Source organism: Geospiza fortis, unplaced genomic scaffold, assembly GCF_000277835.1.
Source record: "Geospiza fortis unplaced genomic scaffold, GeoFor_1.0 scaffold637, whole genome shotgun sequence".
NCBI classification, from domain to species: domain Eukaryota; kingdom Metazoa; phylum Chordata; class Aves; order Passeriformes; family Thraupidae; genus Geospiza; species Geospiza fortis.
The window spans coordinates 703,805-728,206 of NW_005054515.1; the positions used below are offsets into that span (position 1 = coordinate 703,805).

The 24,402-nt window shown below is 39.8% G+C and overlaps 2 protein-coding genes and 2 non-coding genes across 10 annotated transcripts in view; all 4 read right to left on the reverse strand.

Annotated features, from left to right (window-relative positions):
- Window positions 1-2,067, reverse strand: part of STOX1 (storkhead box 1) — a 17,299-nt gene extending 15,232 nt beyond the window's left edge. Inside the window, exon 1 of the mRNA XM_031063593.1 lies at window positions 2,053-2,067. The gene's annotated coding sequence lies outside the window, so the exon portion shown is untranslated. The remainder of the gene's footprint in view (window positions 1-2,052) is intronic.
- Window positions 2,068-7,319: 5,252 nt separating this feature from the next.
- The window catches only part of CCAR1 (cell division cycle and apoptosis regulator 1), a 31,227-nt gene continuing 14,144 nt past the window's right edge, over window positions 7,320-24,402 (reverse strand). For 5 of the 7 annotated variants that reach the window (XM_031063583.1, XM_031063582.1, XM_031063578.1 and 2 more), the window contains 16 exons: window positions 24,013-24,238; window positions 22,927-23,040; window positions 21,933-22,099; window positions 20,984-21,194; window positions 20,096-20,179; window positions 19,267-19,452; window positions 17,275-17,466; window positions 16,107-16,340; window positions 15,655-15,766; window positions 15,358-15,399; window positions 13,911-13,993; window positions 13,325-13,471; window positions 12,816-12,936; window positions 11,505-11,690; window positions 11,019-11,224; window positions 7,320-10,430 (listed from right to left, as the gene is read on the reverse strand). In XM_031063583.1, the coding sequence (XP_030919443.1) occupies window positions 10,371-10,430; window positions 11,019-11,224; window positions 11,505-11,690; window positions 12,816-12,936; window positions 13,325-13,471; window positions 13,911-13,993; window positions 15,358-15,399; window positions 15,655-15,766; window positions 16,107-16,340; window positions 17,275-17,466; window positions 19,267-19,452; window positions 20,096-20,179; window positions 20,984-21,194; window positions 21,933-22,099; window positions 22,927-23,040; window positions 24,013-24,238 (2,371 nt within the window). In that variant the 3' untranslated portion in view covers window positions 7,320-10,370. The remainder of the gene's footprint in view (window positions 10,431-11,018; window positions 11,225-11,504; window positions 11,691-12,815; window positions 12,937-13,324; window positions 13,472-13,910; window positions 13,994-15,357; window positions 15,400-15,654; window positions 15,767-16,106; window positions 16,341-17,274; window positions 17,467-19,266; window positions 19,453-20,095; window positions 20,180-20,983; window positions 21,195-21,932; window positions 22,100-22,926; window positions 23,041-24,012; window positions 24,239-24,402) is intronic. The other 2 variants (XM_005428968.2, XM_031063580.1) reach the window with 1 other exon arrangement.
- On the reverse strand, window positions 22,251-22,314 carry LOC115948778. Its single transcript, XR_004082558.1, has one exon. It is a non-coding gene; the product is annotated as a small nucleolar RNA SNORD98 (small nucleolar RNA).
- LOC115948777 lies at window positions 23,560-23,623 on the reverse strand. Its single transcript, XR_004082557.1, has one exon. It is a non-coding gene; the product is annotated as a small nucleolar RNA SNORD98 (small nucleolar RNA).

Sequence of the window (24,402 nt, forward strand, 5' to 3'; positions counted from 1 at the left end):
TTGGTAACATTTTGTAACTTGGCGACATAGATTCTGAACCGACAGCAAATTCAGCCTCTGAAGGCTACGCAAAAATGTTTCATTTTGGTGTTTTCTCTTCTACTCGACAGGAATCACAAAGGAGTTCAGGCTCATGGAAAATGCTGCTGGCAGGCTGGGATGGCGGAAAGGAGCTGGTGACCACCGAGGACAGCAAGCAAGCAGCTGCTGAGATACATTCTCCTGGAGTGTCACCCCAGTTTCTCTCTCCAAAGGCTCAGGAGGTCAGTGCGCTCAAATCGAGTATTTGTATTTGTATCTAATCTCAGCTGAGAGGCCCCTGCTCCTCTCCCCTGCGTGCATCCCCCCAGGCTGAACAGGAAGGGTGGCAGGGAGCAGTTTGCCCCTCGTTTGGGGAACAATTGACTGAACAACTCAGCTAAGCGCGGGGGATGCTCCACAGAGAGATGTCGGCATTACTATGGAGTTTGCTCAGTTATCAGATCAAGAGTTTTTAAAATTAGCTTCATTCTTTGAGGACAATTTTAATTGCCGTGATTTTCCCCTTTTCTTCCCCTCCATATCTCAAGCAGAATATAAAAGCTCCTGCCCAGTCCTGTGTTTGTACTATTCATCCCATGAGATCCCCATCAGAGAGAGAGACATTTCTGGATTTTATCTGGGAATAAACACAGCAGGGCAGTTTGTGTTAGTTACAAGATTTTGGGACTGAATTTTCCCTTTCTTTCATTAAACTCCCGGTGACCAGTATGAGTCAAGGTGTAGCCTGTCCTGTAAAGTCAGCATGTCCAGCGCCCCGGTGTGTTTCTCTAGAACAAACCTCATTTGAACTGCTGGGATAAAGAGCAACAACGGTTTGTGGGACCACAGCGTCTTCTGATACAAACAATAGCCAGGAGGGCTCCTTGAGATAAGCAGTGAGGAGTTCGGAGTGCCCAGGGCTGGAAACCCAGCATGCAGCAGGGTCTGGATAATTCTGCACTGAAATGGGACTTGGCAAAATCCACTGCGGTGCCGAACGCCCCTTGCTGCCCAGCAAACAAGCGGGGGTGCATTTCAAAGGAAAAACCTCAAAAGAGCTGGTTCATTATTCTCACGGCTCTGGAAACTCGTTCCCAACTCTTTTCGTGTACCACAGCCAAGGATAAAAGTTGCAGGCTGAGTGATTTCTATTTCTGACACCTGGTACACCCAGGTATTTGTGACATTTCACAAATGCTGCTGGAATTTGCAGATGTTGCTGTTGCTACACGTGAAGGAAATGTTTCCTAAGAACCACATTGCTTGGTTCCCAACGTCCCAGCCTTTAGTCAGGAAACGTGAAAAACCCAAGTGGCTCCTTGAATTTCTCATTTTTGTAAACAGTTACATGAGAGCAGATAGATTAAAAATGCAGTCAAATCTCTCTGTGTTAAATACAGACAGCAAATCTGATACCAGTAGCTTCATTTTTTAAATATGGTAATTTCTTGTAAAAACCCAAAACCCAAGAAAACATTGTCCTTTGCATTTTAGTTGTGTAACTTGCTACTTGCTTTTCTAGAGCAAAAAATATATAAGAAATGGGAGAAAAGTAATGCAGAACAGAAAAATGGCCATTATGATGACTTTTGAAAGAATATAATATATATAAAATATATAATTTAAAATCAGAAAATTACCTAAATAAAGACACTCAAATATATTTTTTTCAGTTAAGCTTCCAGAAATTCAAGTAAAATCATGAAAACATCACTTCAACATTAATTGTCCGAAAAAGTGAAATTCACTAAGACAAGTGAGAGCATCTAACTTGTAAGAAACCCCTTTGGCTGTTACTGCAAATAATAGGATAATAGGGGAAATAATCTAATTAATTTACCACCGAAGTAACTACATTTGTATTCAACTAGCCATCCTGTGCATCAGAAAAGAGGTTACTGGGAACAAGGAGGTAAAAAAACAACAGAGTCAAGTTCTCTAAATCATGCCCAGGAAACCAGCAGTAACATATAATTTTCCATCAGTGATATAAAACTCAACTACAGTAAGAGAGAACCATTCCCAACATACCTATAGATGTCACTGCTTTTTAGGTGGAGACCAACAAAGCACTCTTGTTCCTGATAACTCCTCTCCTCACCTGGATTGAGTTAAGAGGTCAGCAGGTTCATTTGTGATCAGGGAAGATGAACTCCAGCTGGCGTTAACAGAAGTTACCAGAGTACCCGAGAAATGACTGAGGAAGAGAGAAATTTTACAGCCAGAAAATGGGGCTGCAACAGGGAGTGGCTGTTCTATACAAATTGTTGGGAAAGAAGAGTAAATCCCAGAAACAGGAAAAAAAGAATGATGTGATTTAAGTTAAGACAGTGTTAAGAAAGAATAATGAGATTGAGCTAGCCAAGGATAACACAGGCTAGACATCAGATATTTTCTTGTTAAACGTTTTGAAATGTATCATTAAGAATTCCTCGGTCTTCCAAAAGTTGGCAAAAAAAAAAAAGTTTGACAAAAAGTGCAGTTTTGAATTCTTTCTGGAAGAATTGCTAGTTAGCTTCAACAAAAAGCTTTTGTGATCTAATATCCAGTCCTGCTTGAAATGAAGTAAAATGCACTTCTAGATAGAATTGAATTAAGATATATGAATGAATATGAATTAAGAATATGAATTATGATATAATTCATCCCTAGACAGAGAGGATTGCAGAGTTACAGTCAGGGAAAAGTAAAAATAAACATCTCCAATTGCCAGCTATGAAAATGCCTACTAACCTTTGGAAATCCAACTGAAAAGAGATTTGTTTGCATCTCACAAAGTACCTAGCAGTAACTACTGAGCTGGAGAGGTGAGTGTCTCCACTGCAGCACCTTCTGGTCTTTGTTAGCAGCATTCCTGGTTGGGTTGTTAATGCTTCCTGTCCTTTATCCTGGCAAAGTTAAAGCACAAAGCCCTTCACATCCAAACGTTGCAGCTGATATCTGAGCTGCCACAAAGCAGCTCGGGTGTCCCTTACCTGCCTTAGGCTGATAGTTAGAATTTGGTACCTTCCACAGAGAGCAGCCCTCACTGACCATGCCCAAACCACACAGAAAATTGCAATTACAGCGGTCCTGTGGTGTTGTCTGCCCCTGCTGAAGGTCGGCAGGACAAGAGCAGCATTCTGCAGGACAAACCGACACAAACCCCACGGGACCGAGAGTAAAAGAGACTCCAGAATTAATGACCCCTGCATACCGAAGGCTCCCCCCAGCAACTGCAAACTGCAAAGGGATTTACTGACCAAAACCAATGCCCCGAGTGAAAACTGAAGGGCTGTGAGGCAGCAGTCAGTACCAGGAGCAGAAATTTAATCTGACCCTCAATTGTGATGTGGGTGTACTTTGCAATCACATTTCAGAGGACTTTTTATGGAAAATTTGCATTAAGAACACTTGATAATCCCCAGCTGTACTTTCTATAGCGACCAAGCCCTTCATTGCAGCCTGGTCTCTTTAGACTGCAGAGGTCACTAGAACAGTCAATTGCATATGTACTAATTGCAGGTAGCAAATGAAAACGATGGATAAACATTCACCAGTATGATGTAGTTAAAATTTATGTGAATAATTAGATATTTGGGGTAGCAACTTGAATGGATCTGAGCTTGATTTCTTCTTAGTTATTTCACCATGTCCACTTTTATAAATTTTTAGGAAAGGTTTAAAGGATCATAAGGATCATTTCGTAGGGATGCTTTTTGTGTGTGTGTGAACATTTCCAGAGGATGTAAGACTAAAAGCAGCTGTTAATTTCAGAGTAGCAGTGCCTGCCCCAGCAGCAGCCGTCACCCCACCCTCGGTGCCCTGCATCCTCCCCCTTTACCTTTTCACCTTCTCCAGCAGCAGCAGCAGCACGTTGTGGAGCTCTGTCTCAGGAATCTTTGTGCTGACTCAACCCATCCCATCCAGCCCCAGTGTTTTTTCCAATTCTCTGCTTAAAACCTCCACAAAGAATGAACCGAATTCAGTCTTCCACTGGTTATGAATGCACCTTACAGTTCATTTCACTCCTGGGATCCAGACACGTTAAATCCAGCCACTTCTTCCAGGAAACAGAACCCCAGCACACCTGCTTCCTAGCACATTTCTCCTGAATACCGAGGAGGGCCCAGTCTCCCTCGAAGTGCACTCAGCAGTCACCAGGCCATCAGCAAACCCAGTCTGCTCCAGTGTGTGACTGATGGGAGGCTGTCCCCTTGCAGAAAGCTGTCCGGCTGATGCTCTGCTTGCTCACCACTTTTCCACCAGCCTGGCCACAGGATTTTTGCCTGTGAGGATTTACAAAATGCCAGAGGAGGAGTGTAACCTGCCCTGAGAGAGTGGTTTGGTGCTCCAGCTGATGAGGCCTCTGATGGCAGCCCAGGCTCCTCCCGGCAGCTCCACAAGAGAGGATGTCACCATCGGGGGATCACACACGCAGGATAGGAAGAGTCAAGACGAAAGCCACTAAAGCCGCTGGCACCGGAGGGCTCCAGCACTGGCTCTGTGCCTCTGCCACTGCACTCAAGCCTTGCCCCAGCTCTCCCCCCTGTCCCTGCTGCTCCTAGCTCCGGGACAGGGCACTCTTCCTCCAGAAAACCCCACTCTGGCCTTGAGGAACCTGCCTCTATTTCGCACTAAGATTTCACAGAGACAAAAGACTCCCTCCCCCTTGTCCCCCAGCATCAGGGGAGATCTCCTGCCCTGTCTCAGTTTACACTTCCACTGGGGAAGGGCTGGCAGAGCAGGCAAAGGAGGCACCAGTGCAGAGCACAGGCCAAGCTCCAGCCCTGCCCTGTGCACTGGTTGCAGCACTTGCACAGGTTGTTCCTGTTGTGCAGAGCTCTGCACCCTCTCATTCACCCTGCAAAATCCTCACCAGTCAAGGTAAAGGCACAACTTGCTTTAGAGCCTGCTGCTCACACAGGGAGGGATCTGGTGTCCAACTCACTGTGCTATTAAGGAATTTTTATAGGTTCTTAAATTGCATGTTGCATTAGCATAATCGTTTTTTTTTCAACTGTCTTCATTGAAAATAAGACCGATAGTGGATTAATCTTCCTTTTCTTTAAAGGGTGAAGTAGGTAACAAAATTATTCACTGCTCAGAACATCATCTGCACAGCCACCTCTTATCAATACTACATATTGAGCCACTGCTACCCAAAAATCACACTATACCAACTCTGCTTGTGTCCATGGATCACCAGTATTGCACATTGTACTGTCCATCACTACATACTCAAATCACCAGACTGAAAATGCTGACTGCACGTTCTTTGCAAACATATTACTCAGAGGGATGCCATGGATGGTCTGAGAATTTACAGATGTGCTGCCATCCATATGTGTCCCAGTACTAACAGTCACTCGTTTTTCCTTTCCTTGTCATAATGAAAACATCACCCCTCCACTCAAAGAAGGAAAAAAAGAAAAAATAAAGGAAAAAAAAGAGTTCTTAGCTTGATTTCAGGAAGAACACTAAGAGAGAAAAATCAGGTTCAATACTGGTAAGCAGCTAATCTGTATTTTCATCTGTTTACTCACATTATATATGGCTTTTTTATACCAGAGGGGATACTTGACAAAGGCAGCATTTTCTCTATTTATGAACACCCTGAAGTTGCTTTTGCAAACTCTTTTCCAAGACTTCACAACTTGTAACATGAATGTTCTAATAGTTACATTTATTGTTAATGAAGTCTTTAACTCACCTGAATAGCACTCCAATAAAACAAGGCATGAGGAGAGAAGCTGAAAAGGAAAGTCTTTTATGGGAGATATAAATTACCTCCTGTGAAACAGACAGGAGTCCTTCCAGCTGCTCAGAGAACTTCCACAGCTCTGTTGTTTAATTAGAGTGTCCAAGCTGGACGTGTAACAAGGCATCTACCCAGCATGTACCTGATACCTGGAGGGAAAATTCCCTTTTCTCCTTCACCTTGTGCTCTGCACACTTGCACGGGGCTGTTTTACAGCACAGCAGTTTGGTCTGTGAGACAAGTGTGTCCTTGAGAGCAGCACTGCAAGGTACCTCTGTCTCCAGCTGCTCATTTCTACAACACATGTAGCAGCATTGTCTGCTTTTTTAGATCTGATCTGTTGGCTACCATCCAGCCCTGCTAAAAAGGGACCAAAAATGAAGGCTGCACTTCTCCAGCTGTCTCTGCCCCTTGCATGATAAAACAGGAATGTAACTGGATGATCCTGTGTCAGGAAAACTAAAAAAGATTTAAGCAATACAGGGAAGAAAATCCACTGAAACTCAAACAAATCCTGTACACCACCAAAAAAGTTGCAACGAAATAATAAAGCAAATTGGTACTTGAAAAATATCTGCTGCAAAGCAGGGTGGGGAGATTTCAGAGTGGGATTCCTAGAGGTTTTTCCTCCTCCCCACTCCTCCCCTCTACCCAGCTGTGTGTGATGAAATGTGAACAGCCACTCAGTCAATCATCCCTGCACTGTGTCCCTCAGCAGGCTGAGGGCAAAATAACCTGGGAATCCATTTCCTATCAGAACACCTGGCACTGGGAATCTGTCACCTGGGCTGGAATCCAGCTCAGGAAATTTCTACAAATAAATATCAAAGTGCAGCATGCAACAAATCTACTCAGCAGCATTATCCTGCTGTCCTTTTAAAGAAAAGAATAAAAGAGAGCTGAACTAATATTTGACTATATACAACATCTTGCAACATTATAAAATCACACCTGCAAAGGTACTGATTCTTACACCTGCTGTGGGGCACCTGATCCAAATCCTCAAACCGGTTAGAATTCTGTTAGAGACAATTTAAAAGCAGCAGGACACAAGAATTCAAAAGCAGCATCACATTTTCAAGACAAGTTCAGGTATTAAATGCCTAGAAACTCAAAAGCAATATCCAGAACACAATTATGCTACCAGACACACAATGTCAGGTGAGATTTGGTGTTCCAAAGCTCTAGTTTACACTCTGTATGGTGGTGCTGTGGATTATACAGAGGATGAATAAATAAGGGAAATTTGTTTTACTTGAAAGCAATGCATTTTGTTATTAGAGCTCTTTACTACAACTTCTGTGCAATGTATCAATGAGACCCAGTATGCAGAAACACAAAAGCTTGTTGGAGGAACACTGGCATTTTGGATAGCTGAGTGAAAGTATCCATTATTTATGGCATCTTCATTGTCACACTCCATGGCAATATGCAAGTCCCAGCTGAACTTCTGCTTGACCCACTTCTGCTCTCTGGAAGATACCAGTGTAAGTGCAGTGACTGTGCTACCTACACATTTTGCAATCTTCTGCTGGCTGTAAGACTCAGTCACTCAAAATGAATTCTTTTATCTTTTATATTTTAAAATATAAACTGCACTGAACAAACGCATTCAAGGTAAGAACCTGACCTGGGTACACAAACAGTACAGAAAAGCAAGAGAAAAAACACATTTTGTGCACATTCCTGACAAAATTTTCAGTGAAAGTTAACTGTTACATAAGTCCAAACATAGTCACACAGCATATTACTCAGCAGAAAGAAGGACTGGAAGCCATTCCTCTCTCTCAAAGCAGTTAAACACTGAAAAAGAAGTTATGTTACAGGACTAGGCTTTATAATGTTAGAGATTGTGTTATCCTAGGTCAGTCTGCATGCACGTGGCACTTGGATCTTTCTTCCCAGCCTCATTCACAGACATCCACGGGGCTGAATGTAATTTTGGAAGGGTTAAACTCATTAATTTGCCCTCGTTAGACAAAACAGCAAAAGGGAGGGAAATAAGTCTATAAACAGAGATCAGATTCCATTTATGGGCCTTCTGTAGTAGGGCTCTCTCTACAGAACAAAGCAGTCCAAGATTTACTACTTCCTATAGAGCATCTGTGATGATTTAAGGAGTCCAAACAAGTGGGATGCCACTGCTCACCTTCAGCAGCCTTCTGCCAGTAACTGGGACATAACAAACTCAGAATACAAAGACTGTAAGGTGGGAAACGTGGACATGAAATACAAGAACTTTGTTCATAAATCAAAACAGACAACAGACTGATTCTCCAAACCTCCATTACTGATAGTCCATTCAATTTTCCTTAGAATCAGTTCTATTTCTGGAATAACACTAAGAAGCTTTAGCTAATACACAGCATCAATGTGGGTCACATACAGAACTTTATGCTGTTTGCCTCAGCATGTCACACTGTCTGTAAGAGATGCCTGTTCTCCCTCAGATTCTTTGTGCTTCAGGAGATTGGTCAAGCTCTGTGTAGGTTGTAAAACTTTTCCTTGGTTGTTTTTCCGTTATTCTTTACCCATTTCATTTCCTTTCCAACATAAATGCAGACTGTACATAGTATCTGAAACACTATTACATCAAATCAATATAAAGATTACAGTCATTCTAACAAATACTCTTTTTCTTAAATATTGTAAAAATCTGTATCACTCTAGCAAGTGTCTCACAGGGCCCCTCACTGAAGAATGAGATGAGGAGGCCCTGCTTGTTCTAAAACTGCTTTCAGCTCAGCAGTTTAAGGTAAAAATACCCAAGCAAAATATTTCAGATGTTTCAGTGTGCCTAAAATGGTTTTATCTTAAATTCTAGACTCATTTTCTTGTATGCTCACACGTACTGCTGAAATTCAGGAGGAGCAAAGTATTTCAGATGCAATTCTTTCAAGTCCATTTACACAAATGGTGCTCAATGTCAAAAATTAAACATGCTGTCAACAATCTGTACAAAGGTAAAGGTGAAAAATAGAATTTGATTACAAAAGAATTTAACACCATCTGTACACCACAGATAATGCTTTTCATAAGATAAATTTATCACCATCCTCATTCAATCATTCTGAGATGTTATCTCCCAATTTTTAAAGCATGTATTTTCTGTGTACTTATATACAATTAGTGTTTTTATAGTATTTCCTGCTTGACTGTGAACAGTTCAGGTTTTATACAATGACTCAAAGGAGATGAATGAGGGGGAAGCTTATGCATGTTACTTGAATGAAAGATATTTCACTTGTCTAGCTCCAAAAGAGCCAAGAAAGGTAAGTGATAAAAGCACCAGCTTAGACTCTTTTGAACATAAATTCAGGCATTTTAATGTGTATCTCATTAAAGCTACATGACTTTCCATGTAGGTTATTCATACATATTATGGCACTTGGACTTTCCTAACAGGTATTTAGTTACCTAGGACATCTAGGCTAAAAAAGAAAACATCTGCTAAAATTAACCATTTCTGTAAGAAAACACTTCTGTCCCAACTTTCAAACCCCTTAATTTTCCTGAAAGTTGCACCAAAATACAACTGCTGATATTTCACATTCTTTGAGTAAGTTGCCTTGACAAGGAAGTCACATAAACCTGTGAGTTTCCATCTCTAGTGAGTTGTGAACACAAAGCAAGGCCACCTTACCCCTCCTCAACAAACCAAGCTGTGTCCTGCTCCTTTGCAATTACAATATGCAGTACAGTCACTTGTGGATCCATTTCCTGGTTGGACTGAAGTCTTAGCAGTAATTACCACTTTGGCAGTCCAAATTTAACCCAAGGCAGTTGACATTGGCAGGTTTTCTCCAGGTAAGGCATTATTCTGACATCTGCTGGCCTAGTATCCAACTGTACATCCTAATGTACTGCATGTTATTCAAAAGGAGTATGTATATTAATCCAAAGGTAAGAACAATTTAGTGAACACAAATGAAACACATTTAAACCAGGCCCATGTATTTTCATATAAATCTCACAACTCTACCAGTATTTTGGTAGGTTTCTATTGCTTTCTTAACTCATCCAAACTGCTGTATATTACAAGGCTTTAATACCAGCAGCTTTGGGAAAGAAAGGTACATTTGGAAGGGAAAAAAAAGTTGTGACAAGTGAAAACAAAAACAAAAAAAAATCCAAGAAGCTGTTTTTTAAAAAAAACTTTACTTGTAAAATTAAGCAGCATGCTACTTTGTGATTTATATTTGAATTTAAAAAGACTAATTAGACCGAAATAAAGACAAAAACTGAAAAATGGCAAGTCTATAAATAATGAAAATTTTGATTTCACTAGACTTCGATGAAAAACATTTGGTAATTAAATACTTGCTACTGTTTGTTACCTTGATGAACTTTATTAGGGTTAAAACTATAACAAAGTTCATCCTAAAACTTTTCGCAATGCAAAATTATTTTCACTCGAGGAGTGTCTCAACTTGAATGCTAAGAATTACAAGCAATCTTCTGGAGCAGACACATTCATAAAACTTTATACATCTTTTGGAACTAAGATATTTATACTACTAAAATCAAACATGCATCACTTCCCATACATTCTGGTATCATGATTTATATTACATTATGTAACACCATTCTTCTAAACAGCAGCAGTTCATCATACGTTTGCTCCATTTTCTTTGGATTTCTGATCTTTATCTTCGTTCTTCACAACGTCCTTGGAAAGGAAAAAGGGAGAGGATGAGAGGAATTGTAGAATCTGTATTTCTCATGCAAACTGTAAAGCAGCAGATACTTTATGAGACACAGATACTGTTTGTATCTTTAAGATACTGTGTGAATTGTTAGTGATAACCAATTCCTGAATCCTCCTGAAAAACTGAAGGGTAGAAATGCTCTGGAGCTTCTGGGTTTTGCTTAAAACTCATTTTACTGAGATACTCCCACATGCTCAAATAGTTGAATTCTGCCTTGAAAAATTACTCTTGACCAGTCAAACAGAGGAGCATGTTTGGACAAGATCAGGACAGGAAAACATTCAGACAGTTTGAGAGCTACATGAATATTTATACCTTTTTAAAAACACTGAAATCAGGAACACATGCTGCAGGTTAAGAAAAAAACACATTTAATTTGTTACCTTTAAATATTCAATCAAACATTAAACTTCTTCTCTATATATGTTAAGATACTCCTGCCCTGAATTCATGTCAAAATTGTTTCTATATTGAAGTGTTTGTTTCAATAATTAGTCTACACAGAAGTTTGCCTACAATAATAAAAAATGGAATTAAACAATTCTAACCTGTTTGAGAACACTCTGTATTTCATCCATAACAGTAGCTAAATTTTTGATTGTCTTATTCAGCTGACCCTCAAATTGCAATTTTTTATCATCTGAGGTCTTCAAATTTTCTTGCAGTTGGCCAAGGTCCTTTTTTACTTCTTTCAGCTCCGCAGAGAGACTTTTGTTAGAATTCTCCAGTTGTAGTATAGTTTTTTCATCCTCATCTTAGGAAGGGAAGAAATGAAAACATCAAGTCACTTCCAATGCTGTGTACTTTGCATCTTAATATTCTATTCGTGTGCAACACCATAATACTAATTTTTAAAGAACATTACAAACTACACTGAATTACCATTTGATAATACTTAATTCTGACCACATTTAAAGTCTTGCATTCAACTTGAATAAAATTTAATCGCAAGTATTACCCAAATTGACTTCTCTACTTAAGAAGTCTCAGTGCCATGCATCCCTGCAAGCACTGTTTTCAAAGTAACATCCCACCTGTTTTCTCTTCTAGCAGCTGCAGCTTTTGCTCAATCTCTGCCCGCACCCTTTCACTCTTCTCCAGCTTCTGCAGGAGGCTGCCCACATCCACCATGGCCCCGTTGTACACGATGAGCCCCACGTTCTCCTCCACAGCCTTGCACTCCTGCTTCACTGTGGGTGATGGCAGCAGCAAACGGTTCCCTGCAGGGGGACAGGCACAGTCAGTCCAGAAAGGCAACTCAGATACTGCTGCTCTGTCCTCAGTAACCACAGGGTCAGTCCAGAGAGCAGCCTCAGACACCTCAGTGCTGCTCTATCCTCAATAAGCACAATGCCATCCTAGAGACCAACCCCAGACACCTCTCAGTGCTGCTCTGTCCTCAATACCACAGTGTCATCCTAGAGACCAACCTCAGACAGCGCTCAGGAGAACAAACACAGACCCAAGGCTGCTGCTCTATCCTTAATACCAGTGTCATCCTAGAGACCAACCTCAGACACTTCTCAGTGCTGGTCCATCCTCAATAACCACAGCATCATTCCAGAGACCAACCCCAGACACTTCTCAGTGCTGCTCTACCCTGAATAACCACATCATCCTAGAGACCAACCTCAGACACCTCTCAGTGCTGCTCTATGCTCAATAACCACAATGTCATTCTCTAGAGACCAACCCCAGACACTGCTCAGGAGAACAAATACAGAATCAAGTTTGCTGGTCTATTCCTCACACTTCTCTCCTTCCCCTGACCCCAATTCTCCCCCCTGCCAAAAGGCAGCATTCTCTTTCAAGACATCATTCCATGCCTCTTTCCTGCAGGAATTGTCTTCAAAACTCAGGCTCCACTCTACTACCTGCAGCTCTGAGCCTCCCAACTTCAAAACTAATAACAAGGAATGATGCTCATCAATATTGAAACATTAACCTCTGTCCTCTTTCCTGTTCCAAGACCTTAAGATTTATCCTAGGGTTGAATATTATGTGTTGGAAGCACAAAAAACCCTGTTACTTTTGAACATTGATGAACATTAACAATGCTCATCAATACTGAACATTAACAATTAACATTAACAATGTTCATCAATATTGAACATTAACCTCTGTCCTCTTTCCTGTCCCAAGATATTAAGATTTATCCTAGAGTTGCAACATTATGTGTTGGAAGCACAAAAAAAACCCTGTTTTTTTTTTTTTTAAACAACCCTACTGTTGAACTGCCAAAAATTTACTTTTCCAAACTGGCTCAAGAAATCAAGTACCTCAGAACTCTCATTATCACATAGAAATCACTCTCTGAAGTTTGTGAGGGAAAAAAAAAATACCACCTAGCATATCTTCCTGTAGCTCTTCGGACTCCTCTTGGTTTTCCTCATCTTTAGAAGTGTCTGTTAGTCTTCTGTAAAAGCAAGATTCTCGAAGCACTACTTTATTGAGCAGCTTCTTGACCTACAACACATGGAAAGAAATAATGGTGTTATTTAATATCCTGTTACCTAAACAAGAATGGTTTAGCTTGGAAAACCTAAAATTGCATAGCTTTTTGAACTTTAACATACTGGGGCTTAAAATGCAAACAAACTAGGAAAAGAATAAATACAATTTAGAGACAAAAGATACATATACAGTATGGGCATATTATAAACTGCAAACTTCACCTTTTCATTCCCAGTCAATTTACAGAAGAGTAAACTCTTATTTGATAGTAAATATGAAGTGGCTGCATAAAAATAAAAGAGATCAGGTATGCAAGCAAAGCCCGTAGAAGCTAAATTACATTTCTCCCACTTAAACCAGTCCTGTAACTTCTGGAAAGTTTTTTAGTAGTATACAAAACCTGAGCACGTGACAGGTGAAGTCCAAGAGTGTACAGGATCTCCTCCATGTCCTTCTCCAGCAGGTATCCACAATGACTTTGATCAAAATAAACAAAAGCCATCAGGAGATCCCTGTTAACAGTTACCATCTGGGTCTTGTCTTTCTCCTAGAGAAAATTGATTATGGGATCATTAGGGAGTTAAAATATCATTCCAAAAATACACCAGCTTCTGACTTAACAAAAGTTTTTTCTCTGTTCATTTTATTGTTAGTTTAAGTCAAGGAATTAATGTTACTATCAATTAACTACTTAGATGACATTATTTAAGACTATTTTAAGCTATATATGAAAAGTAATCTTTCAGTATTTAGAAGAAATACATCACAATGGATAGTAGACAATTTCCTTTGGTTCATGCTAGTATGTAAAAAATGGTCATAGAATTAATCTAATTATAAAATAGGAAACATCCCCTTTGCCCTCAATCATTTACTTAACAGCTGTTTTCAAAGGGAAAACAGGTATTATAATAAAAATAAAGCTAAGCTGTAATTAGGACACCTCTAACAAGGTCTGTGCAGTCATTAAGAAAGGTGTTAATTACTTTATCTTTGGACGCCCTCTCTTTGCAATGTTTATTTCCCTCTTTTCTGTCCTCCCGTTTGTTCATTTCCTCTTCGTCCCGATCTGCAAAACAAAAAGAAAATTCAACATACCCACAGCAAACTGTTACATAACCATTACCAGAGCACATGTTGCCACTATAAAAGTCCACAAAAAGCCCCAAACATCTGCAATATACTTCACTGAAAAGTAATAAAAAACCACATTGAAGTGAGCTCTGTTAAATTCAGATTTTTCTCTAGTCTTATTTTAACATAAGCCATTTATGATTTTTTCTCTGTGTTTGTTTCACACACAGCACAGAAGAGCTAAAACAAATGCTAACTAGGCCAAAATGAATGCTGCCAACATCTCCATCTATTTCAGTGGTGTGCAGGAAATTACCACAATTCTACCTAATGAGGCTTGGCAGAGTCTGCACTCAGCTATGGTTATTCAAATTCAGTATTATTTACTCTCAAATATTTCATACAATAAAACCTATATACATTATGTAATTAAAACCATGTGCTTATACTCATGTTGAGTGAGAGATTACTCTTCCTATAACTTAGATTCTCCAAGAAGTTACAGATCACATCAGTTATTAGATGTGAATTACAAATGGCAGGTTTTTTGTCTAAAGGCAGGCAGTGCAGTAAGACCAGACTGAAAGAGAGAAAGAAATGAGCCAGCTGCTGGGATGGATTATGGCATGCAGCTCTGCACCTTCCATGCAAGCCTTGGGTCAGAGAATCATTTGCCAAGTTCAGCTTTAAGCTCACTTTCCTTGTGAGGAAAACTTGGGAAAAACTATGTATTACAACACTTGGCTATTTTTACCAACCCTTTTCTGAGAACCAATTGCTTTCTCCTGCACCTCCATGGCTTGTTGGGTTTTCTCAGCAACTCCTGACTGGGAATGGCCCAAGGAGAGATTCTGGGAAGCAGCAGCAGCACTTGTACAGAACAGACAAGCCCAGGCCACTCTTACAGATAAATTATAAGAAATAGGAGTTATTCTGGAAACCACAGATTAGCATCAGCTTTTTAAGGTTGGTGCAGTACTCTGCCAAAAATACAACTGAAAATGCTGGGACTGCAGCATCCACACAGTTCAAACCCACATGTCCAGCAAAACCTCTCCACAGAAAGGCAACTGCCCCAAAGTGCAAACCAAGAAGCACACGGGATGTTTTACACCTTCCTGAACCCCTGAGCAGGGGAAGAGCTGCTGCCATTGCCTGCAGAGTCCTCCAGACCCTTCCCCTGTTTCTTCAGGCTAACACAACTCCACCCAAACAAAAAACAACCTCTTGTACCGTGGGCTGCAGAGCACCCACACTGCACTGTGTCCTAGCCAAAACCAAGATGGCATTCCAGAACTGAGGAGTAGGAAGTCAGGCATGTAAAAATGCCTTGGTTTTTCAGAGGTGCTGAATACTCACATCTCCTACTGACTTCAATGGGAGTTGCGAGTGGTCTGCATTCTGAAAAAAATAAAACCACTTCTATATGCATGCCTTGCTTGGAGCAGCACAGCTAGTTCACATTCACTATGTTCATACAGGGCCTGCCTAAAGGTACTTACATCTGACGTACAACTGGTCAAAATTCCTAGGAAAAAATCAGTTTAATAATGCAATTTTGAATTGACTAGTTCCAGTGCGTTCTCCAGCTTGAAAGAACATGATCAGTGATGTTAAAAATTTGTTAAAGCTCCCAAAATTCATAGTTCAAGATACCTTCATCTTCATCTTCAGCCTCTTCTGCCTCCATTGGATCGTACTCTTCTTGATTATTGTCCTCTTCCGTTTCTTCTTCTTCTTTAGAATCATCTTTCCTTTTATCTTCCCTCTGGAACAAAAATTCCTAAATATTTATCTAGTCAGAATCAAAACCCAGCAAAGTAAAAACCTTATTACCAGTCGAAATTTGCCTACATTACATACATTCATAAGTCACCTAAGAACACAAATACAAATTTATATGGTACAGCTGAATATTAAAATACTCCCAATACACCTGTAAAAATTTTAAATTACTGAATATAATTGAAGGATATTTAAATAGATCAAAAAGTCAAATCAATTAACTAACATTACAAGAGTTTCTGAAAGGAGAAATGTAAAATAGAAATAGAAACACTTTAATATTGATCCAGACAGGCTAGACTGCATATGAACTAACTGCAGACCTTCTTTTCATCTCTCTCTTCTTTTTTATCTTTATCGTCTCCAGATTTTCTTCTTTTAGGTTTTGGATCATCTGTTTCATCATCTTTTTCTTCTTTCTTTTCTTTTCTCTCATCTTTTTTGCTTTTTTTGTCCTTTTTGTCCTCTCTCTCTGGGAGAGAAATCAGTGCTTTGTAAATTCTGACACCAAAATCTCTCTGAAGCATTTCATTGAAGAGTTCTGCAAACAATGATACCTGCACATAAAGAAGAAAAGTGACAAAACGTTTTAAAACATGTATTAAAAACTTATATAATTGTGATAAAATAGCTATGAGGTGCTGTTGGAACCCAGGACATCCCTCTGGCTGTCCTGGATGGCTCAAGCCCCTGCCAGGGAGCTCAGAGACCTTGGCACAGAGCTCAAGACCCCTGTGCCTTTGATTTTAACCCATGGAAAAAATAACCGACCTTATATGAGGATCTGCAAGCCACAAAAGTTTAAGCAGAATGATTGTTTGTTTGAAAAGTAGAATTTTGGGGTTTTTAGAATGGGAGCTTGGGGTCCCAAGATGGAGGGATTTGGGTGTGCCTCGTCCTTCTTTCTCCTTCTTCTTAGCCTCCATCTTCTGGGTGATGGTGGCACTTTTGGATTGGTTTAGAGTAGGAACACACTGTCTAACACAGGTGATAGGTATTGGAAAATGATTGTAAATAATGTACAGGTAGTTTTTAGGATAAAAAATAACACTGCCCTGAAAGAGTCAGTGTGCCTCAACCCGACCTGCTGGACAGACCTTGGTGGGTTGGAGAAAGAATGTTATGGATAACAAAAAATAAACAACCTTGAAAAGCAGAACAGAAGAATCCTGACTCCTCCTTCAGTTGCTGGGCTGGGAAAAGAGACTCTCTTAACACATCTCAGAGTCATCCTGACCCAGAGACCCCTAAGAAGGTGCAATTTCAGCAACTTCCACCACATCAGAATTTCATCAAGTGTCAGATTTTTTCCTATCTGCTTTGAACACAGAATCCTTAAACAACTTCACAAATTCCAATCAATATCTGAAAACCTGTGTGCTCCTCTGGACGCCACGCAGCGAGCGCGTTCCCATCGCACCAAAGCCTCGGCAATTCAGCAATCTTCACACGACAATCAGAGAGAAACAAGAAGAGCTAAGTGTGTGTCACCTCGAAGGAATGCTCCTTGTTGTCCTCCAGCCTGTAGTCCAGCAGCACGCTCAGGGACATGATGCTGCAGTCGAACTTGCCGCTCTTGGCTGCCCAGTTGGGGTGCACGATGATGGCCGGCTCGTCGGGCAGGATGTAGCGCCGCTCGCGCCGCTGCCGCTCCAGCTCCTCCTGACGCTTCCTCTCCTCCTCCTGCAAAGGGACAGAAACCCAGCGTGGAGCACATTCCAGTGTTGCCGTGGTATTTTCTGGAAAAATCCCTTCACCAGGATTTCGTCTCCTGGGAAGTTGAGAGGCCTCAGAGAAAAATGTAAATAATAATAATAATCTGATTGCTTCTCCTGGGTTTGGCTGCTTGGGAATGTGGCTGGAGATTGTTTATCCAACGGGTGCATCTTTGATTGGTTCCATGTGAATTGTTTCTACTGAATGACCAATCACCATCAGCTGTGTCAGACTCTGAGGAGTCAGTCACGAGCTTTTCATTATCATTCCTTTTAAGCCTTCTGTCTGTACCTTTCTTTTTCTTTAGTATAGTTTCAGTACAGCATTCTATAATATTATATAAAATACAGTAGATATAATGTAGTATATAGTATAATGTGGTATAGTATAATAGAATAGAATATGGTATAATAGAATATGGTATAATAGAATATGGTATAATAGAATATGGTATAATATAATAGAATAGAATATGGTATAATAGAATATGGTATAATAGAATAGAATATGGTATAATAGAATAGAATATGGTATAATAGAATAGAATATGGTATAATATAATATAATATAATATAATATAATAAACACAACACAATATCATAAAATAATCAATCAGCCTTCTGAGAACACAGAGTCAGATTCCTCATCTCTCACCTCATCCTGGAAACCTCACAAACACCACAGTCCAAAGCTGAAGTTTCAGCCCCTCCAAAGACACCCAACACAGCTCTAACAGTTACAGATGACAATTTATCTAACTCTTGATTATGGGAAATGCAATCTCTATATAGATATACCTGATGCAAATGAAACAAAGGGTTACAAAATATAAAATGCCACCATCTTACTGACTGCCAAGAGACAAATACTGAAGTCTCCTGACTACAAAAAAAGTCAAGGTAGAGCTTGTGCTTCATAAAACACCAGCACAATCACAGCTCTCCTTCAATCCTAAAGAAAGCTGTGGCAAGAAACCCAAGCTAGTTGAACCCCATCCAAGCTGTGGGAAAGGCAGCAGCAGCTGACAGAATTAGCAAGCACATGGCCTTTCCTCCCTCAACAAGGTTTACAGAGATGTATAAAAATATCAAACTCCCAATCAGCCCATACAGGTTAGCAGGTAATATAAAAAAGGCAGGTTTAAAAGCAACTAAAGCACAAGCCATTTTCCAGACGTTTCTACCTCTTTTCTATGGTTGAGCTTTGGTCTTATGGCACAGATTTTGTTAATTTTTGTGAAGCAGCAAGCCAGACTAGGCAGCTACAAACCACAAAACTGAGAAACTCCAATACACAGCAAGTATCCAAAAGCAAAGATTAAAGCTTTGTAATGAGGGAAAACAAAGCCCAGCAAACCATCTGCCATGTGAAGCTGGACTGTGAGAGACAGGGTCTAACAGAACTAAGCAATCGCTTTTCATGTAGGTTTAAGGAGTTAAGGTGTTGTCAAGTGTATTCACTCATCTTGAGCATGGCTTTTCTCAGGAAGCTTGAATTTACTTTTCCTTAGATTTAAGGTCAAACATAATTCAGACACCCTGAGAGCAGCATCACATTTGAGCTGATTTGGCTGACACAAAGTAATTCAAACTGGCCAAGAGCTCTTCCCAATTCAGCAGCTCAAGGCACAGCAAGAGTTCCCAGTACAGTCACCTGAAAACAACAAAATCCCAGCAGAAGCAGGCACATGCCTCTACTTTTTGTGCTTATACATATTTATACAAATATTTCATATATACTTAGGACTTAATATATCCAAATCCTAACCTCTTTATCATCTTCAGATTTCCTATCCTCCTCCTCTTCCTCTTCTTTCTCAGACTTCTCTAGCTCCTTTTGCTCTTCTTTTTGTTCCTCTACTTTCAGCTGCTTTGTCAGTCGAGCTATCAGCTGAGATTTCAGTCCCTTGGGGCTAAGGGTTCGACTTTCTAATTCTTTGCGAAGGTCATTCACCTGGTAAATAAAAGCTTTGTCAGTGGCATCAAGCAGTGGCATCACAAAACATTGGATTAGCAAAGAAAGTGAGGTAAAAATCAACAGCACTGAAAAGTCAACTGTACTTTTTAAGCATGTGCTGAAAAACAGTAATAGTTACTGATACAAAGAAATGTATTGCATTTAAATTGATGTTTTCCACAAAAAACTTCTTTCTGAGGAACTTTTCCCAGAGGCAGGGAAAGGATTCTCTTAAAGTAAAATATTTTATTATTACTACTGATTTCAAGGAAAGTTTTTATTATGTCTCCCGACAGAGTTAAAAAAGGCATTAATTGTACAAAAATGTACAATTTTAAAAGTATTTTAGACCCCACATTTCTTAGTGTAAATAGCAAACTGGCAGATTACAGCAGAACTCTTGTTTTCCAGTTCATGTATCATAAGCAATATCCTTTAATTGTCCAAAGTTCAGAACAGATTTAATTAGCTGTATTCACTTTCTGCAACCACTTTCTGCATACTGTGATACCACATCTGGTACCTATAAATTCAGCAAAACACTACTCAAATTTTCTTGCTCAATTAAGGGAACATACTGCTGCATTTCAGGTCATGTCTTAAAAGTGAAAAAGTACAACTTTTCAGAAGTGTTTGTTACCTTCATTGTTTTTGGATCCAGTTTAGACCAGTGTGTAGGCGTAGAGATCTCTTTAGCTTCCCCATCATCCTTTTCCTCTTCATCCTGACAAATAAAATTTCAAAATTATCATTCAGAAAGCTTGAAAGCATTTCAGTTATTTTTTAAATTCTGTTGCTGATCTGTGCAAGGTCACAACTGTTTCAGATAGTCTTCTCCTAAAGTTATTATTTAGACAAGTTCACACACACATTCTACCACTTTATAAATGATCACAGTGCCACTCAGCCAATACAAGCCAGATCTGTGGAACACAAAAGGGTGATAAGCAACACCACAAAGGATATTGGGGTTACACAGACACTGCTGGTCTCCAGTAACCACACAGCGGGTGATCTTCCCCCACATTTTAAATCCCCCAAATTACTCTTTGTTCAGTCAGACCTTCCCTTATTCCAAGATGCTGATCAGCCACATGGCCTGAAATTCAGATGTTTCGGACTAATGTTTGTTCAATTTCAAATATCACAATTAGAACTGGCCACAAGAGAGAATTTAGAAATTTCAGAAAATGGCAAAATGTTTGAAGACAGCTATTCATAAACTGAATCTCACTCAACAACTGGTCCCAGATTCCAGCAACTACGTCTACGATAAAAATGTCTGCGCATCGTAAGCACAATTTAATTCCGTTTGTGATATCAGCATACACATTTAAAGTTAGTGAACTAGCTGAAATAAAAATAAAAAGCAACATTCACTACACTGCTGAAAGCTGGTTTACCAGTCATTGTTACCAGTTATGTTCCTCCTGTGTATGTATGTTGTGTAGTATGTGGTGTGCATTTTGTGCCTGTGTTCCTGTGCCTGTGAGAAGCAGAAATAGAAAAAGGGATTAGCGTTCAGTGCCTGTTCTCCATCAGCCTCCTTGCGTTCACCCTGAAGCTTCTCGACCAGCTGCTGCTTGTATCCTCGGGAGAGGGTTTCCCACTCTGAGCGGGTGGGAAGGCAATGCCAAACATCCGGGAAAAATAAAACCACTGTCTCCACATGAGCTGGAACTGTACGCCCCTTGTGGGTCTCCTCAGGGCGATGGTAGCGAATCTCTGCAAAACGGTACCTGTTGCAAGGGAAGAAGCATGTTGGAAAAAAAATTCTACAATACATTTTAAAGAGCCTAGATCACTTGTAGCACATCAAGTAAAGAAATTTTGCTGCAAGACCTTGAGGTTTATCTAAAGAAAAAAATTATGGAAGCCATATTTTCTCTTCTGGCACACTTGTAAAAAGGTATCGCGACTGAAAAGGAGGAAAATCAACAAAATACTTTTCATAAAACTTGTTGTTTAGCCCAAGTAGGTTTTATGTGCAAACAGAAGTTGTGGAAGAACTTCAAATTTAGCATACAATAGGCTTTCCTGGTATTGGTACAACCACAGTCAGTGTTAACACAGGACAGAAATTCATCAAGAGAAAATATGGCTGTATAACAAACGGCTATTTATTTATAACAAAAGAATAATGAAATGAAGTTCTCTTGACGATCCTCTCCAGCTATGCACAAAATGAAAAATATTTTCAACGCACATTCATTAAAAAAATTACAGTATAGCATGTCAAAATAAACCCAGAATTTTTAATTAGTTCTTAATGCAGTATTCAGCACAGTTGGCACCAATCAAGCTGATTACCAAACAGAACATCCTTTGAGTAGTTCACCTGAACTACCAAGAGCAGTTGACAAAGAAAAAAGGGTTTTTCCAGCCTTTTTGTTTTGTTTTTTTTTTTTAAGCCCTGGTAACAGATAAGTATTTATTTCTACAGAGTACTTGGCTTTGCAGTGCAGTGCAGTACTTACCATTGCGTGCACACACTTAAGTCAATCCCTGTAAGAGCCTTGCAACAGCGAATTGCCGTCTTTATCAGCACCGAGGGGTCCTTTTCTGGATCAGGTCCATCCAGTGAGGGGGACCAGTGTCCTCCAATAGCCATAGCTTCATCTTTGCCTTTCATACCCACTAAAAACTAGACAAAAAGAGTCTTCTGAATGTTCCTCTGCTAGGGGTAAAAGGTCATTTTCCCAAAGTGCAAAGAATATTTCATAGCACACACACTGAAATCCGTGAGTAAACCGTGAAATTATTTTGAAATCTGAAAATGAAAATCAGTCAAGAAAGAGTTCAGTTATTTTTTTCCACAGATTATTTCAGCAATGGAATAGGTTTAAAACATCATCACTCCTTCTTGCTTTCAAGATTTTCCATCAAGTTTGTTTACTGGTATAGGCTTGTCCCTTTGCAAATAAAAGCTGTCTAACCCAAAAGACAGACAGTAACTTAAATGGTGCCTTTAACTCTGCTACACGTTTAAGATGTGCCTGCTTACAAGTGAAGAAGAAAAGCTACAAAAGGTGAGACCACAAGAGCATCATACCAATAAATGAAAGTATTCCCACGTGCTGTAAGTTAGAATTTAACTGGAAAACAAGTCTGTTGTCCTGAAACACCACAGCACTTACAGCTCGTTCAGTTTAATGGTTAAGTTTCACTTAATGGCTGCTTAACTGTTGCTTCAAGTGTGTTCTCTTCACAGCTGAGCCCTTAAAAAATCAGTAAGTGGTTGTAAAAAGCAGCTAACAAAGTTAATTGTTTTAGTTTAACTAAGTGGAACAAAGCAGTGAATGTGACGCTCCTATAAAGTAGAAAAAGAATTGACATATAAACTAGGCCTCCTCAGAGGAAAAATGAAATTATCATTCAGCTGTCTACCAGCTCCTCTCTTACTGTCAAAAACAGCAAAGCTCTATAACCAACCTTTATTGCCAAAAGTGTCTGGCATGGAAGCATATTTACCTTTACAAGTCTAGCAGGATGCTGAAATCCATCACGAAGTTCCTGGGGATCCTCAGCCAGAGCACACGACTTGTGGTAGAGATCTTCCATGCTGGGACTAGCCATCAGCATCACCTGGGGGGCAAGTCAGGGCAGTCTGGTGAAGGTCTCACTACAACTGATCAACATCCACCACAAACACACACACCAAAACTTAACAAGGTTGCTCTACACCCTAAACAGAAGGATGCTCCTTCTCAGTTATTGACTGTTTTGAAGCTCAGCCTTCTGAAAGGCAGCTCTTGCTCTGCACAAACTGAAAAACCAGCATGTCTGATACTCAAGCAAAGGCTTTACTGTTTTTGTACACAGAAGGTAAGTAAGTTAAGTCTCTCTCTATCTGAATATCAAAATATGCTGCATCAAGGGCTGTATTCATATATGAAAGACCCCTTTATCAAAACATTTTCCTAAAACCTGTTCCATTTGAAGTCTGTCATTAGAATAGGTCTGAGATTTTGCCAATCTGTGTTAGAAGAATTACATGTTAAAGACAGATCTTATTCTACTTCAAACAAAACAAAAAATATCAAGATGAACAGGAAATAAGGAAAGAAAATACCACTAAACAGACCAACACAAACTGCACAGAAAGAGTTCAGTTCTTTTTTTCCACAGATTATTTCAGCAATGGAATAGGTTTAAAACATCATCACTCCTTCTTGCTTTCAAGATTTTCCATCAAGTTCGTATTGAAGGAATAAAAAGGACTCCATTAACTACTCAAAATGAATTCCCTAAGAAATCCTTCAGAGACCTTGCAAGAGCTGGCTTTCTTTCCATAATCACATCACTGCAACTGAGTGCAGACAATGGAAGAGCCCTCTGTAAACACAAGATTTAGCATAGCTCTAGTAACAGAAAAACAAACTGAATTCCAGTTGTGATTCTTAAAGCTCTACGTACTAGTTTTTAACTGAAAAGTTTAAAACACTGTACTCTGCTCAAATGGCTGCAGAATTTCTTCAGTTCAGTTATATCCACTTTTGCACTCTACTGATAAAAAATTCCTAATGAAGAGTGGTATCAGTGGAAAAGCACACAAACCTTAGCACTGTAGAGATGATCAGCATCAGGTGGATCAAGGACAGCAGCGTTCTTATCTATAGGATCTACTTCTCTATGCATGACATAGAAATTGCAGTAGTTTCCCAGCTGAAATGGTCTAGACATAGGGAAAGCATCCACCCACGTAAACTGAGCATCAAAGAAGTCGCTGGGGATATACAAGTTCTGGTACCGCCTCCTCAGCTCCATCATATCACAGCTACGGCTGGAAGACAGGCAGCACGTCAAGATACAGCAATTAAGAACTATTAACTCAAGAGCTATATTAATTGGCAATACAACCATTGTATATTTGATGCTGGATATATAAAACCTCAAGAATATGACGTTTGAATGTCATGGATGAAGTTTAAAAAAAGTAATTATTAA